The sequence below is a fragment of the Meriones unguiculatus genome, chromosome 1 (assembly GCF_030254825.1).
Source record: "Meriones unguiculatus strain TT.TT164.6M chromosome 1, Bangor_MerUng_6.1, whole genome shotgun sequence".
Classification (NCBI taxonomy): domain Eukaryota; kingdom Metazoa; phylum Chordata; class Mammalia; order Rodentia; family Muridae; genus Meriones; species Meriones unguiculatus.
In genome coordinates this window covers 100,206,999-100,222,708 of record NC_083349.1, presented here as the reverse complement: position 1 = coordinate 100,222,708, position 15,710 = coordinate 100,206,999, and the positions used below count along the sequence as shown (strand labels likewise).

The window sequence follows — 15,710 nt, the reverse complement described above, 5'->3', positions numbered from 1 at the left end:
AATTCTTTCTTTCGCTTGGGTGTGGCCGCGGGCAGGATAATCTTGCCAGTAAAATGAGGAGCTAGCTTCCCACAGCTACTCTGCCAGAGTCAACAAGAGCAGTGTAGCCGGGTCGGGGTTCCGCTGTGGGGCGTGGCTAAAGCTGGGGGCGTGGCGCTGCGACCTTGCGCGTGCACAGTCAGCTCGCAGTGGCCTCAGGTAAGGACGGTTCTGTGTGCCCTGCCCGTTGTCGGTTCCCCATTGTGGGGCGGGTGGGGTCTTGTAATATCCTTGGGTCAGGGGAACACTTGAACGAGACTGTCCGGATGGCGCAGGGGTGCGGGGCAGGCGCGAGCGTTTCCGGGTCTCCGAGCGCCGCGGCGCCTTGTGGGACTTAGACTTCGCTGGTTGGAACCGTCCCGGCAGCAGCCTTGGGTCTTAGTGTCACCAGCCACGCCGGCTTCCCTTCCCCCAGGTCCACCCTGGAGGCTGCTTCTCCTGCGCTGCAGCCCTAGCCTCTCCTCTGCAAGGCCCCGTGGTCGGTCTTGGTCTTCCTGGGCCATCTGGTCTGGCTAGGTGTGCCTCTGGTGACCTCGGACTTTTTTTATTAAGTAGAACAGTCCCAAAGCTCAGGAGGGCCTTGGAGCGCAACATGTCCATGTGTTTTTAAGAGAGTAAATGTTTTATTATATAGTGTTATTTGGACTGTTTGGAACCTTAGCATCACTTTCTTCCAACCAAAAAAGGTTTTGCTCAGATTCCTTAAGCTAAGGAATAAATAGGCTGCCGGCAGATGTGCCTCAGCGCTGCCCCGGAGCATTAAAACAGCCTGGAGAACTTGGTACTGAGTAGGCCTGACAGTGATAGAGAGTACTGGGAGTAGAGGAAGACAGCTGACGACCCTCCTGCCTCACCCCCAGTTATATGTGTTTTGTTTGCTTCATTTTAAAAGCTTTTGTTTTTTTTTTAAGTCTTTTGGTGACATAGGCCAAGGCTAATCCTAACAGTGTTCAATTACCTTAATGCTTAGGTATGAAAGGGAGGCAAAAGCAGATGGAGGAACTGGCTGACAATGAACATTATCCAACAGCCTGTCTCAGCACTGAGGACAGAGCATATCAGAATATGAGGAATGTCCAAACCAAATATTACTTTTGGGGTCCATATAAAAAGCAATGGAGTTTTTTTTTTTTTTTTAGATATGGCAACAGAAATTTAAACATGCCTCATTCATCTTAAATTCAGGATGGCTCAAAACATGGAACCACTGGCAAGGAAGATCATTAAAGGAGTTTTAGCAGCGGAAGTTGTGGGTGTTTTTGGAGCTTATATTTTGTTTAAAAAGATGAACTCGAGCCAAGGTAAACACAGTTCAGTTGCTGTTTTCTAGCAGTGTGTGCACTAAATGCTAGTGGCATTTCTGGACAAAGCATTTCTTCAGATTGAATCTGTTAGACATTTTTATGGGAAGGAGGGGAACGAGGTGCCTGTTACTGACTCATTTTTGACTTGCAGACTAGGAGTATCTGGGTTTTACTAGGGAAGGGGACAACAAATGTCCCTATTCGGGCTCACAATTGAATGGCCCTCTGAAGAACTGAAAGGAATAGATGGGGTAGCTGGGCCTGCCTAGCACACTTACTTGTTCAGTATTCTCAGAAAGAGCTACATCACTGATGCTCAGAACCTCGTTCACAGCAGCCTTAGCATCAGCAGTAGGCACTGAAACCATTTCCCATGCTATTGCTGAAGACTGTGTAACAGTTTGTTAAATTTTATACGAGAGCCCTCAGCTTTTAAATCAGGAATTCCTATTACTTCCTTCTCCAACTAGCTGGGCACAACCCTGGGTCATCTTTAAACGTGTCACTTCACATGTCTTCCTCAAAGTACTTCACTATACCAGGGTGCCATGGGATGCTCACAGTCTTTACAGTAAATAGAAGAGCATAAAGGCTGCTGGGCGGTAGTGACCCATACTTTTTCCAGCACTTGGGAGGCAGAGGCAGGTGGACTTTGAGTTTGAAGCCAGCCTAGTTTACAGAGTGAGTTCCAGGACAGCCAGGGGTACAGAAAAAACCCTGTCTTGCAAAACCAAAAAAGAGAGAAAAAAGTATAAAGGCTGGTTTTTAAGATGAATGTAATCTATATAGTATCCTACAAGATTCAGTTCTTGGATTATTAGCTGGACCTTAAATACAAAATGCTAATAGACACTAATACACTAAATTGTGGGCTTAATGTTAACAGTGAATTTTTTTTTTTTTTTAATGTCAGATTTCAGGCAAACAATGAGCAAGACATTTCCCTTTCTTTTGGAAGGTATGTTTTTCCCCAAGTAAAATTTCTATGCAAAATAGCCTATAAATCCCATGGTACTTTCACAGCTTTGGACCAAATGACATTTTGTTGCTGGTTCCAACACTAGTTGCCACCTGAGACCACACAATAAGGACTCACCCAGTTGCTCAGATGAGAACAGTTAGCTCTTGGTTTAATTATTACTTTTTTTATTGGTCAAATTCCAGGCTTCACTGGGCAAAAGATCTGTCACTGAGTTACATGCCCCACCCTGCAGGCTGGAGCCGTAATTCTCAGTGGTTAAGAACATAGATTCCAGAGGGAGACCTAGGGTGGTGGTGGGCACAGACCACGGCCCAAGGTTATTGCTGTAAAAGACTGTTTTCCTTAGGTATACTATGCTCTCAGAGATGCTGCTTTCTCTATGGAAGAGCTAATGCCCACCCCATGACAGTTAGGGGTTGACCAAGATGACATCAGGTCCTTAATGAGCATAACGCCAGGTACCCTGAACAAGTGCTCATCACAGTGGTCCAGAGAGCGGTGAGACCATGCGCATGATCACGGAGACCCACTGTCCTTTTCGTTTGGTTATGTAGCAATATGGAGGAATTTCTTTGATTTAAGTATAACTGTTATGATTTTATAAATGACAGCATTTTGTTTCTACAGTTTATTATAAATCTGTTGAACAGTCTGGAATACATGGAATTAGAGAAAAAGATCAAGAAAAATGGTTGGATAGCAAAAATTAAGGGTAAGTACAATCATAATCTTATTATTTAGTCTGAAGCTCTCATTTCCGTGGTCTTTTGGATTTCTGAGGGGCTTTCATCTTCTTTTTGAAATTTTTCTTTTTCTTGATGATACTTTTCACGTCTCTGTTGTGCAGCCAGTCATCACGCTCAGCTTCCCACTTCAGCTGTTTGAAACCTTTGAGGGGAGAAAAAAGATGAGTCTATGTCACTGCAGGCTCCACTCCCACAGAACCTCCTTCCTGAGTGTAACTGTAACTTCAAGCCACATGGCCTGTGATTTCCCACCTACTGTGCAAACCCACTGTTTGTTGCTCTCTCCTGTTATCTAAGATGAGGGTTTTATAAATGAAAGAATACAGAAAATATTGAAAATACTGAAAATATTTTTCTTTTCTATCAAGGAATAATTAAAAGGTCTTCAAGCACTTAAGAGTCAAATAAAATATACCAACTCTCCAAGAAAAACTGACTCTGTAGCTTGTGTGTGGTTTGAATGCTGTTTAAAAAACTTGAATGACAAGTTCAAGGTCACCTGATAGTGCACACTTGTAATCCTACTGCTTGGGAGGTGGGGGATCAAGAGCCTAAGGCCGCCTGGCTATATAGCAAGTTTAAGGCAGCCTGGGCTACATAAGATCCTACTGTAGAAAAGAAGAAGAAAATCAGTTTACTTACTTGCATTATCTTTGTTAGCCATGGCATTCATGCCAAGATTATCAAACTTGGATCCCATATTTTCATCCAACAGATGGCCAAACTTAAAAAAAAAAAAAAAAAAAGAAGAGTGTGAAGGTTATTAGAAAATTTTTAAAGAATGTAAACAGCTACTTTCTTAGGTTAGTACATTAGCCTTACCTCCTCAGCAGACACAAACAAGCTGGAGTCACTGAAACTTTTCTTTTTTTTCTTTGATCCTTAAAAGAATCATGTATAGGTTATTCAAAGTATGTGCTTATTTTTCAGATTTGGTCACTGATCAGTGTTTATTCTTACAAGAAACAGTATCACTGAGGATTAAAATTCCACAGCTGACATGGATAGCATTTATACTATGTGAAGCAAAATAAAAATTGTAATTCAGGTCTTACTCTTTGGGCTTGAAAAACCTGACTAAATGTATTTATTGCACTATCAATAAACTTTTGTTTATGCTACTGAAAATAAAATGTCTATCAAAAACTCACCTATGGTTTTGAATCTGTAGCTTTCTTGAACATTAAAGTAGTAAGATAGTTATGGCTCACATGTAATTGGACTCTTGAAACATGACTGGAAAGATCATTGGGAGATACTTAAATGAGAGAGAAGGAACTTGGGAACAACACCCTGTCACTATCAATTCCTAGAGCGCCGTTCTTGGCTGGGAGATGGTGTGAAAGGCACACTCCCTCCCAAGTGTGACGATTAGGGTTCAGACCTCCAGAACTCATGTAAAACCTGAGTGTAGTGCTGTAATGTTAGTGATGGTAAGAGAGGAGGCAGAGGCAGGTGGATGCTAGAGTCTCATGGAGCAGTTAGCTCCGCCTATGTGGTGAAGTCCCAAGCCTAAGAGAGACCCTTGTCTCAAATAAAAGGTGGGCAGTACTTGAGGACTGATCCTTTAAGAAAAAATTTCTAACTAACTGGCATCAACCAGTTTTTAAAAATATATTTCCCAACAGTAGCAACACTACTCTTCATATGGCAGCTGTTATGGTTTGAAGAGAGTAAGTGCATTTTCTTACCTTGAAATGACCCGGCAAAGTCAAAATCATTTCCACTCTTTCTCTTGCTTTTCTTTGTATTGGCTTTGGGGCTGGTTTCTGCAAATTCTGTTACCCAAGAAAGTTTGCTATTAAGCCATTTTAAAAACAACAAGCCTGGAATATACCAATTCACTGTATGCTACAGTGTTCAGTGCAACGTCAAGGCCTGCTATGTCTGTTCCATGAAGGTTCACAATCCTCTAATCCCAACAGAATGGCCTGGAGAACTCAGGACATTCTCAGAGTGGCTGCCAGACTTCCTGATACGTAATTTACTTGATGATTATGAGACCAAATATTCCAACACTTGCATAAATAAGAAACAACTACTGCTGAGGTCCAGAAGAAGCAGGATGCAGAGCCAGGTGTCAATGGAGGCGCGCGCAAGGAAAGAGTACAAGCACACACGTGTGGCGGCCCCCGCTCACTTACAATGGACATCATTCCTTGTCTGCAGCTGTGTGGTCGGACTATCTGTATGCTGACTTTTTCTTGGCTAAACTGCTCATCATTATTGCTTTTGTTCTTTGGTAGTTGAGGCTGCAACCCAAGACCTCACACATTCTAGGAAGCACTTCACTACTGAGTTATACCACGGCCCATGACACTAACGTTAAAAAGAGGCAACATGGCAGCCCGCCCGAAACTGTAGAGAGAAGCTGTTGACTAAGTTCAACACTGTATGTGTCTTCCTTACACACAGAAACCTAGCCTAAGAATAAGCAAGAAAGCCACGTAATTTGTGAATTATTTTTTCAATGTGTACCTGAAATTCCTTCGGTTTCATCACCTGACACATCCATGAACGTTCCTCCCCCTTCATCAATTTCAAAGTCTTCATCATTCATACTTCCTAGAGAAACTTCATCATCATCCAGGTCACCAACCTCATCGTCACTACTCTCCAAATCTTCCAAGTCCTCCTTAGCTCCCTTTTTCTTCTTCATATTGCTAGGAAAACAAAGCAAAAACTCCAAACTTGTAAAGAAAGGCAGCGTTTTCTAATGTGTGCTCAGGTGTCTAAGATATGCTGTTAATTAAGTAAAAGAATTCCGGAGTGCTCACAGCATCCTAAAGGTTCAAAATAATAATACCAAGCCCAGGGGAATGTGTTCCTTATGGATCACCTAATTTTTATGCCCTTCTGTTCTCATGAGCAATAATTTAGGAAAAACTGGGAAAGAGTAAAGAGAAAGTTGAGTTTTACCTGGCAAAATCAATATCATCCTTTCCAGGTGTGAAGCAGTTATCATCTTCAAATGTGTCTGCCCGAGAACAATTTCAAAATTGAAAGACCCAGCAAAGAACAAGAGCGATACACAGTTAACTGTGACATTGAATCAGGATTTCACAACAGCAGAATGTTGTAATTAGGACTGCTTCTGGCATGCTTATAAAAACCTATGAGCCAATGAAATCTCTAAGATGGGGTCTATTAATTTTAATTTCTGTTTATAGTCTTTTTGTTGAAAAATATTTTTAGTGTTTATTTTTTACTAACTGTAGGATGTAACAGTGACATCAAAGTAAGCCCTTCTATTTTCATGTACTGTTTCATTTGATTATACTTGAATTAAAAATCCCCAAGCTCTATGGATTATAAAGAAAAACTGATAAAACAGCAGTTCATTGCTGCCAGTAGAATTAGTAGATTATGAACAATACAGGGTTTCTGTCTCATCAGAGACTTGGTCTTAGGAATGAAAATACTGTTCTTGCAAACAATTTTCTTACAATATTCTTACATAATGAGTACAATATGTAAGAAAACAATGCTCATAATGTAAGAAAAGAAAGCTCAATAATGTAGTTCTCTAGCACAAAAATGAGCAAGTTACTATATGCTATTTCTCAATCTTCTACTCTAATCTGCGTATCAGTGATTTATAAAAACCAAGTTCCCTTTTACCACTAATGTTCTACATTCTATTAACAAATAGTAATAATTTTACAAACTGAGCCAACAAAAATAAATTACCAATCATATTTTCAAATTCCTCATCATCAACATCTTCTATACTTTCTTCATCTGCATCGCGTTTCTGTTTGTTTTTAACAGCAGCAAATTTCTTATAATACCTGAAGTAAAATGCATATTATATATCTGCATAATTTATAACTAAAAACTACAGCTCAAAGTGTATTATGGATACTCAAATGGACACAAATGAGTATAATTTTTATTCAATGTAAAAAGTGTTTTGAATTAAAGCAGGTATAAACTTTTGAAATGTGAAGCATAATTTTCATTACTTTTTAAAGGGTCTTACCATGTAGCCAAGCTGTACATACAATCCCTTTGCTTTTGCCTCCTGAGTGCTGGGACTACAGGTATAAGCCAACTAGCACTTCTAAGTGAAGTAGAAGAGACTTTTAAGATTTTAGTGTCTCATAAGCTATTTCTTCTTCTTTTTCTGGACAAGAGTTTCTCTTTGCAGCCTTGGCTGTCCTGGACTTGCTCTGTAGACTAGGATGACCTTGAATTCACAGAGATCCACCTGCCTCTGCCTCCCTGAGAGGTGGAATTGAAGCCATGTGCCACCATGCCCAGCTAAGCTATTTCTTCACACTCATCTTAACATGGTATCGCAGAGGCCTCAAGGTGTGTATATAGTTTTGTCTAGTATGAACAAGGCCCTGAATTTGATCCACACAACAGTAAAATAATTTTCATAGTAAAAGGTTGGTTCAAGTTCAACACAATTTATCTAATATTGGAATATAGTAGTTCTAAATGGCCTCAAATCATAATGACATATCAGCTCGCCCAAAGTCACAGTAAAACTTCAGACTTTCCAGTTGGCATCACACACACAAAGTTGTTCACAGAAGTTTTGTTTTTCAAAGAAATTTATATTAAAGCTAATTAACTAGTCAACCATATAACTTGACAGCAGATTACAAGGCACTAAGAGTGTCAGATCAACCCCTCCAGCTTCACAATGAATGTTATCAGTTCTACTAAAAGGGTCATTGTCCAGACAAAGTACTCCTGAGTTACCACTACATTAAACTAACTCAGATAAAAGCTAGTAAGAGTTACCTCAGAAGGAAAAAAACCCAGGCATGGTAGCATATGCTTACAGTCCCAGGGTGTGGAAGGTGGAGGCAGGAGGATCACAAGTTGGAGGCCATCTTAGGCAATACAGTTTCCAAACAAAAACCTGAAGTTCCAAAAAGTCACATTCAGAAACCAAAAATTTATATACTCCATTATTAAAATACTCAAGCTGACCAATTTCACTAAGATTTCTGAGCAGCAGAATCAGTAATTTAAATTCCTTCAAAAAAGAAATGGACGGATAACCCGATCTTTTCAAAATAGTGCAATGCCAATAAAGCGGTGTACTATCAAATATAAACATTTAAACAGTCCCCAAGGAGGCTGTACTAGGTATCTTACCTGTAGAAAAACACTTCATCCACTGGGATCTGACTTTCTTCTTTTGCAAGAAACTCTTTACTATTCACTGCAGAAATGAAGCATGTTATTACGACCATTTCCCTGTGCTACTTAAGCTCTCAGACAATATTAACATACTGGCAGTTTTTTGTCCTCCCTCCCTCCCCCCAACAGGGTTTCTTTGTGTAGCTCTGGTTGTCCTGAAACTTGCTCTATAGACCAGGCTGGCCTGGAATACACAGAGATCTGTCTGTTTCTGCCTCCCAAGTACTGAGAATAAAGGTGCGAGCCACCACTGGGTAGTCCTGAAATCTTGAAACAGACAACAGTGCGGATTAAGAGGTCCAGAAGTGGAAAGCACATCTTTGGAGATGTGTGGACAAATTTCAGCATCCTAACTCTTGGCTCTCTGTGGAGAAGAACATGTAGAACACAGCCACAGTGGAGGAACAGGTTCTTTTATTGTTCTCCAATTGCACTTAAGACACAACTTTCAAGAGAAAGAGAAAAAAAGATTTATTTATATGCATGTGTGTGGGCGTGGGCATGTGATTGCAGGGGCCTGCAGTAGCCACAGGTGTTGTCTCCCTGGAGCTGAAGCTACAGGTGGGTGTGAGATACCCAGTATGGGTGTTGAGGACTAAAGTTGGGTCTCCTCCAGAGCAGTAAGTGCTCTTCACCAGTGAAGCCCTTCCAAGAGTTCTTCTGAAGTTGCTAACCCTAACTCTAACTCACGATCCTTCTGTCTCTACCACACACATGAAGGATTACAGCATAATCTGGTTGTCTTGGAAGTACAATGATGCTTGTAATTCTAAAAACAGAGAGTTATCATCAACAGCACTTGCCATAATTTTACTTAATATGGAGGAAAACGAAAAAGAGTTCAAGGACATTAGCTTTTCTTCTCCAGAACTAAATTTCTGACTTGATTAAAAATTCAGCATAATTACCTCTGAGTAATCCTGTTGACATTTCTGGATTTCTGAGAGGTTGGCTGAAAAGAAAACGTCTAACTCAGCTCTAATTTCTAAGCAAAATGAAGACAAGACACAGTGTGTGAAGAAATGTCCTTTCGGAATAGAAAAGCAGAATCAGATCCAGAATATTGGCAAGATCGGCACCAATCACCTGTCCACAGGAGGACACCAACCACACTGAAAATGCTGCACGAACCACCTGTGCTTTCAGCAAGTACTAGAAGAGTTTAGGATGGTCTAGAATGTGCAAGATATGAACTATACATGTGGGGCTCCTGAAAGAGCTACAGGCTATGAGCATGGCTGAATGGTTACCTGCTAAGGCTGGGAATGGCTGTCAGGGGGCCCATACTTTTATTTACTTTGGATATGCTTGAAGTTTTTATTATGATAAAGTGGGCCATAGAATATAATTTGTGTTGCACTGTCTTATGCTATTCTTTTGGTTTCAACTGCCAGGCTCTGCTTACCAGCAAGATTACGGACATCCTGCATAAAATGCTTCCTTTTCGGCTGCATCACAACACTGTCGGTGTTCTCTGAAATGTAAACCATGATAGTCTAATGTAGTTATAGGTTCATTCACTTAATAAGCCCCAGCAATGAAAACCAATATTATTAAATAATGGAAACATACCTTTGCCTTTATGTAGCTTTGGATTTCGGTATACAAATCGATCCAAGAATCTCATGAGTGTGAAATCCTGCAGTGGGTCTCCTGAATACTGAATAGAATTTCCCTGAAAGGTGGAAAATGGTGGATTTACGGATTTAATAAAAAAGCAACCCACCAATCCAAACACAAAAAACATAAGCTGTTGTTATGTCGTATCTGAGGCACATATGAACAATGACTAACCCTTCAATTATTCTTATGTGCATCATACTAAAAAACTAAACATACAGAAACATACATATTTTATGATGTACTGGTGATTTTATAGGTAATATTTATAATGGAGAGTATGTAAGCATTCCAAGAACCAAACTGAAAAAGCAAACTTGGGAAGCAGAGCAGAGAACAAGCTTCCCCAGATGAGCCAGCCAGCAATAAGCAGCTGCCATTTACTTATGTGCTGTATTTCCATTCCTCACAGAGTGAGCACTCTCTGTTCTCAGCATTAAACAAGTCATTGGTCCTCAACAAGAGCAGCAAACATCAGTCTATATGGCAGGGAAAACTCTACCATCAATTACTGATGACCAAAAACTACAACACTTAGTTGGGCGTGGTGGCACATGCTTTTAATCCCAGCACTCAGAGGCAGGTGGATCTCTGTGAGTTTGAGGCTAAATCGAGTTAGTGCTGTTACAGAGCAAAAATGAAAACAAATACCCACTCCAAAAAACCCTACAATACTTACATCTTTAAGAGTATTTTATACTTACCTCAAGGATAGTCTTTGCAAAAAGGGCCACAGAAGGGTGGAAATGCTCAGATAACTATAGAAGAAAAATGTAAATGTCATTATTATTATTTTTTTAATTTTCTTTTTTCTTTCTTTTTTTTAAATGTCATTATTTTTAAGGTCAGTTTTTAGCAAAATTACCAAGAAAATGCTAGAAAACTGAAACTTCAGAAAAGAATAATTCTCAAACATTTTTGTTTCCAAACTATATGTATACTTAAATATCTGAGATTTAAAGAATATCTAGCTAAGTGGGTTATTTTTAGATTTACTTTACTAGAAATTACAACAGGAAAAATGTAAATGCTTATAGTTAATTTAAATTAATAAATCCAGGGGCTGGAGAGACAATTCAGCAGTTCAGAGCACTTAAGGTACTTGTGGGGGTCCTGTGCTCCGGTCCCGGCAACCCACATGGTGGCTGAACTACCAATAACTCCAATTCCAGGGGATCTGACACCCTTGTCTGGCTTTTTTGGGAACCAGGCACGCATACGGGTACGCTTATATACTTGTAAGCAAAATACTCATACACATAAAATGAAAACAGGAATTAACAATATACCCACCACGTATTAGTATAAACATGTTCATGAAACTAAGTATATTTCCAAACAAAAATTACACAATTAAGCAGCATTAACTAATTTAGAAAGTTTAGTTAACTAATATTTAAAAATCTCTTTTGTGTTTGGCTGAATAGAACACATGCGTTTTTAAATCTTTTGCAGTATTCCACACTATTTGAACATATATGAAGAGAATCTAACCTCAAACAGATCTGTGGAAAATTAACTGCAAGTGGAATCAACCACATCATCTGGCCCTAGGCACTTGTTACTCAGCGTTAGCTGGTTACTCTGGATGCAGATCTTACCCACATGCCAGTTTGCAACACTGTACACTGGGTATTTGAAGAAAACTGGATGAGTTGGGCAGTTCCTTCAAACTGTGCTGCTAGTGTGATCACTGCTTATGAGAGTCTGTCACTCACAGCAAATGCTACTAGTTGTTTTTGCCTGAAGCAAAAAAAATCAATTACTTCATTTACAAGCAAATATGTCTCAGACAGAGTGAACACTTTGCCGGTCAGTGTATCAGGAAGCAGCTACGTGGATCAGGGACAGCTGATCAAGTGCTGCTTTGAGAAGTAGGAATGCACACTTGCCATTCACACAGGGGACAATGGCGTGTGTTTAAGGTCAAGGCACTGATCAGTCCTTGTGTTATCATTCCCAAGCGACACTGGCTTATTCCCTACAAGTACATGCAGAGAAAAAAATGACAGAATTTAATGGCCACAAAGGCACTATCTTTACTTGTATCAAGGCATCAGAAGCTCACCTGTCTTCTTTTACATCATCAGTGCTACAGCTAGCACAGTGACAAAGACAAATCTCAGTGGGTATTACCAGGACAGTAGTGATTCTGCAGACTCAATGAAGTGCTGTGAGCATCTGTGGTCACACTGCAAGAATAACTCTTCGGGAGAGTTATTTTGTGTCTTTTTGATCACAGGGAAGGCTATTAGAAACACAATTCTTCCTCATTTACAAAACAACGTAATAAAAGATTTCTATTCTCAGACAACTGCAGCACATGTTGCATGAGCTACATGCAACAATCCACGTTTTTGCAAACCAGGTATGGTATTTCATTTACATGCACATCAGTTAAAAGTTTCTGTAAGGGGCTGGAGAAATGGCTCAGAGGTTAAGAGCCCTGGCTGTTCTTCCAAAGGTCCTGAGTTCAATTCCCAGCAACCACAGGGTGGCTCACAACCATCTGAAATGATAGCCGGTGCAGAATATGTATATATAATAACTAAATAAATCTTAAAAAAAAAGTTTCTGTAAAATGAATTCACCATACTATTATCTTTGCCCATGTATAGCTTCATGTTAACTTCAATTGCAAGAAAAGTTTCAATGTGTTAAAAGCCATTGAAAGCAGGAATATGTGTCACAAATTAATTTAAAAAATAGAAATGATTTTACCTTTCTGAGCTCCCAAAGACTTGTATTTTCAGCTCCACAGAACAAAGGATTTCTACTGAATGGATCATATGTCTTTCGCTGTTTGCCACCTAAGAACACAGGATTTTCATATGCTTTATTCCTAGCTCAAGGGGACACTTAAAACTATCACAACTAAAATTTTTACATACAGACCTAATTTTCAAAATTGTTAGTAGTTCAATAATCCAACACTAGATTAAAATGTCGTCCTTTAAACAATCTATCTTGATATCTATTCTAACATTTTTTTTTTTCCTGAAAAACTACAACATACTGGCCCCAACTGCCAAACGATCGATCTCTTCAGTCAGCAGTTTTCAGGCAGCCAGAGAAAGCACCAAGAAAACAAGTCATAAATGGGGAAGATAGAAATAACCTAAAGGTGTATATCTGCAATATTCCAGAGCTGTGGCATTCCAAATTCTTGCTATTGAACTACATTCAGGAAGTTTTTTTTGTTTTTTGTTTTTTTTTCTTGGAACACATTTGTATGTTTACAAAAACCCAGAAATAAGAGATTTCCTTTCCTTTCAAGGTGTGTGCCACAAGGCTTCATGTGGAGTCCCAAAACAACTTTCAGAAGTCAGCTCTTTTTCCAGTTCGAAACGTGGGTGCCAGAGATAGAAGTCAGGCCTGAGGCCCAGGAGCAAGTGCCGTTTCCATTCCTGGCTAAGTTGTCTCCCTGGCCCCAGACATTAAAAGCAAGAATTTTGGAATCCCTATTAACTATGTAGCCTTAGCACATGCCTGCCATCCTTCTAAAGGACAAGTCTGTGCTCCAAACAGAGAAATCCTTTTGAGAACTTTCCTGAGGACTACCAGCCTTCTCTTTAATATATAAACGAAAATTTAAAGCGGAGTTACTTTAACCATGAGTCCTAAAAGAAAAGTTTCTGATACTGTCTTCCTCAGTCCAAGGCTAGTATTCTTTTCTTTTTGGCCTCAGATAAACACTGCATTTCTAAGCTTTCTTTTGGCTCCAATATTTTACTTCTTTTTCTCTGGTGTGTATACAGTCACTTAAGGCTTCTATTTCCCATAGAGTCTTCTATCTTAAAAACTTGCTTTAAGGGGCTGAAGAGATGGCTCAGCAGTAAGAGCACTGGCTGCCCTTCCAGAGGATGCTGGGTTCGATTTCAATCATCTACATGGTGGCTCACAACTGCCTGTACCTCCAGTTCCGTGGCCCTCCTTTGGCCAGGCATTCACACGGTAAATAGGCTGAATATACACATAAAATAACAATGATAATAATAAACCAAACAACCTGCTTTAGGAAACTGCAAAGTGTGACTGCGACAGTCACACAAAAACCAAGAAGGGTCACAGAGATAAAATCAAATACAGTTCCACTCAGAAGTCAAACTTCACGTGAACCACACTTGGGTGTCGTCATATGCTCTGACTAAAGTGGCTCAATGAGGCATAAGCTCCTATTAATTATGGAAATAAATGATTCACAGTACATCTAGCATTTTATCGTTTTTCACCTGACTCCCACAGCTCTAAAAGGCATCTGCTTGATTTCCAAGATTTATTTAAAACATGGAATTCTGTTAATAAAGATTATCTGTGATTCCATACCATTATAATTTTACTTTCTGGTTGCAAATGTAGTTCACTGCTCAACCAGCACACACAAAGGCTATAGGTTCCACCTCCAGCATGGTCACACTGGCACAGACACAACTGTGAAAATGTCAGAGGAAACTAATTCCTTCCTTTAAACGCTCGAGGGAACAAGCCAAAGCACTCACCTTTCAAGTTGTCAAAGTGCACCCAGGAGGCGGTCTTCGGCTTCTCCGTTTCTGGGCTGCTCTCAGGCGCAGCTTCTTCTGCCTCAGCTTCCTTCACTGCATCTGCTGCTGATTCTTTGTCTGCATCAGTGAACTTTTCTACATCACTGTCATCTCCCATGTCAACGAAGTTTTCTTCATCAGATTCCTAACAAAAGTGGATCAATGACTCTGTTAATCAGTCAGGGCTATAAAAAAGCCTGTATTCATTTGGGTGATGTAGTTTCAAATAAGCTTCACTATATTTCTGGTAAAATGAGAAAATACCAAAAAGTGAAGTCATGGTTCTGAATGCTACTCAAGAGTGAAATGGAAGATTATACTTTCTCCCTAAACATAGCAGAGACAAGTTCTGAACCAAGAGATTTTAGAGTTGAGCCCTCAAACATTTGTTGTGTTATAATAACAAAGACAGGTACAATCACTACTCATTTCCATTTCATAACAGAGCAAACAGGCTGCAAAGGTCTATAATCACCCATAACTACCTCATATGACTACAATTTCTACTGTAGCACAGTTTATTATGTAATAAACAGAGGAGTCAAGCAACACACACTTAGTCAATGCCGACCCACTTAGCTGTCAGTGGAAGCTCTGTCCAATTCTACAGCTTAAATTCTAACACACTCCAGAGAAATTGTTGCCGTCAGTAAAGCAAATAAACACACACAAAAATCCCACCCAAAACACCAAGAAGCAGTCTTGAAGCAGTAAAAAACATACCGGATGATCATCTAGTTGGCTTCTTAAGTCTGGTTTTGCTTTAAAGATCTCAGACACAAGATACAATGCTCCACAGATGAAAGGGGGCATCTGTGTGCAGGTAACCTGAAGCAACCTCTTCACAAAAGCCTTCACCCGGCGCAACATGATGTCAGCTTTCAGAGATTTGTAGATGAGGTTAAGAAACATTGCTTGCTTGGAACATGTCATCAACCCTGGATCCAACATCTTTCTGTAAAATAAAATCAGGGTGAAATGTTCACTCATAAAATCATCGTCCCATCCTGTGGTCACAGTTTAGAGACTCAACAATCAATTATAACTGTCTCATCTTAGTGATAAATTTCCTGAATATGTTAGAATAAGAGACTATTTCTGCCTTCTCAGATAAAAGAGTAAGTCAATGAACCCAAGAGAAAATACACAATGGTAAAAAAGATGTCATCAGCTAAGAGCCATTTGTTTTGTAAGCTTTTTTTCTCCAATTGTTTTGTAAGACAACAGGGTAGATTTTAATACAGATACAGAACCCCATCTGAAAGGTTACACAAAAGCCAATTAATAAAAATGACACCTGTTCAATCTGCTTTTAATC

At 39.8% G+C, this 15,710-nt stretch overlaps 2 protein-coding genes across 8 annotated transcripts in view; one reads left to right on the top strand and one right to left on the bottom strand.

Annotated features, from left to right (window-relative positions):
* Positions 1 to 70: 70 nt before the first annotated feature.
* Cebpzos (CEBPZ opposite strand) lies at positions 71 to 9,802 on the top strand. 7 transcript variants are annotated; one of them, XM_060364186.1, is made up of 5 exons: positions 71 to 198; positions 1,225 to 1,340; positions 2,257 to 2,301; positions 2,953 to 3,037; positions 4,002 to 4,221. In XM_060364186.1, the coding sequence occupies exons 2-4, from the start codon at positions 1,226 to 1,228 to the stop codon at positions 3,033 to 3,035; spliced, it is 243 nt and encodes an 80-aa protein (XP_060220169.1). In that variant the 5' UTR covers positions 71 to 198; position 1,225; the 3' UTR covers positions 3,036 to 3,037; positions 4,002 to 4,221. The 7 variants fall into 7 exon arrangements, with proteins under 7 accessions (XP_060220169.1, XP_021517221.1, XP_060220190.1 ...); XM_021661546.2 differs by having other exon boundaries at positions 3,173 to 4,221; XM_060364207.1 differs by lacking the exon at positions 4,002 to 4,221 and adding an exon at positions 9,626 to 9,802 and having other exon boundaries at positions 91 to 198; positions 1,179 to 1,340.
* Cebpz (CCAAT enhancer binding protein zeta) overlaps positions 2,939 to 15,710 on the bottom strand; it is a 17,022-nt gene continuing 4,250 nt past the window's right edge. The window contains exons 3-16 of the mRNA XM_021661548.2: positions 15,116 to 15,347; positions 14,351 to 14,537; positions 12,573 to 12,661; positions 10,556 to 10,609; positions 9,804 to 9,906; positions 9,637 to 9,705; positions 8,187 to 8,253; positions 6,762 to 6,862; positions 5,991 to 6,048; positions 5,550 to 5,734; positions 4,763 to 4,849; positions 3,894 to 3,952; positions 3,714 to 3,795; positions 2,939 to 3,213 (exon numbers count right to left, since the gene is read on the bottom strand). Coding sequence (XP_021517223.1) covers positions 3,077 to 3,213; positions 3,714 to 3,795; positions 3,894 to 3,952; positions 4,763 to 4,849; positions 5,550 to 5,734; positions 5,991 to 6,048; positions 6,762 to 6,862; positions 8,187 to 8,253; positions 9,637 to 9,705; positions 9,804 to 9,906; positions 10,556 to 10,609; positions 12,573 to 12,661; positions 14,351 to 14,537; positions 15,116 to 15,347 — 1,510 coding nt within the window. The 3' untranslated portion in view covers positions 2,939 to 3,076. The remainder of the gene's footprint in view (positions 3,214 to 3,713; positions 3,796 to 3,893; positions 3,953 to 4,762; positions 4,850 to 5,549; positions 5,735 to 5,990; positions 6,049 to 6,761; positions 6,863 to 8,186; positions 8,254 to 9,636; positions 9,706 to 9,803; positions 9,907 to 10,555; positions 10,610 to 12,572; positions 12,662 to 14,350; positions 14,538 to 15,115; positions 15,348 to 15,710) is intronic.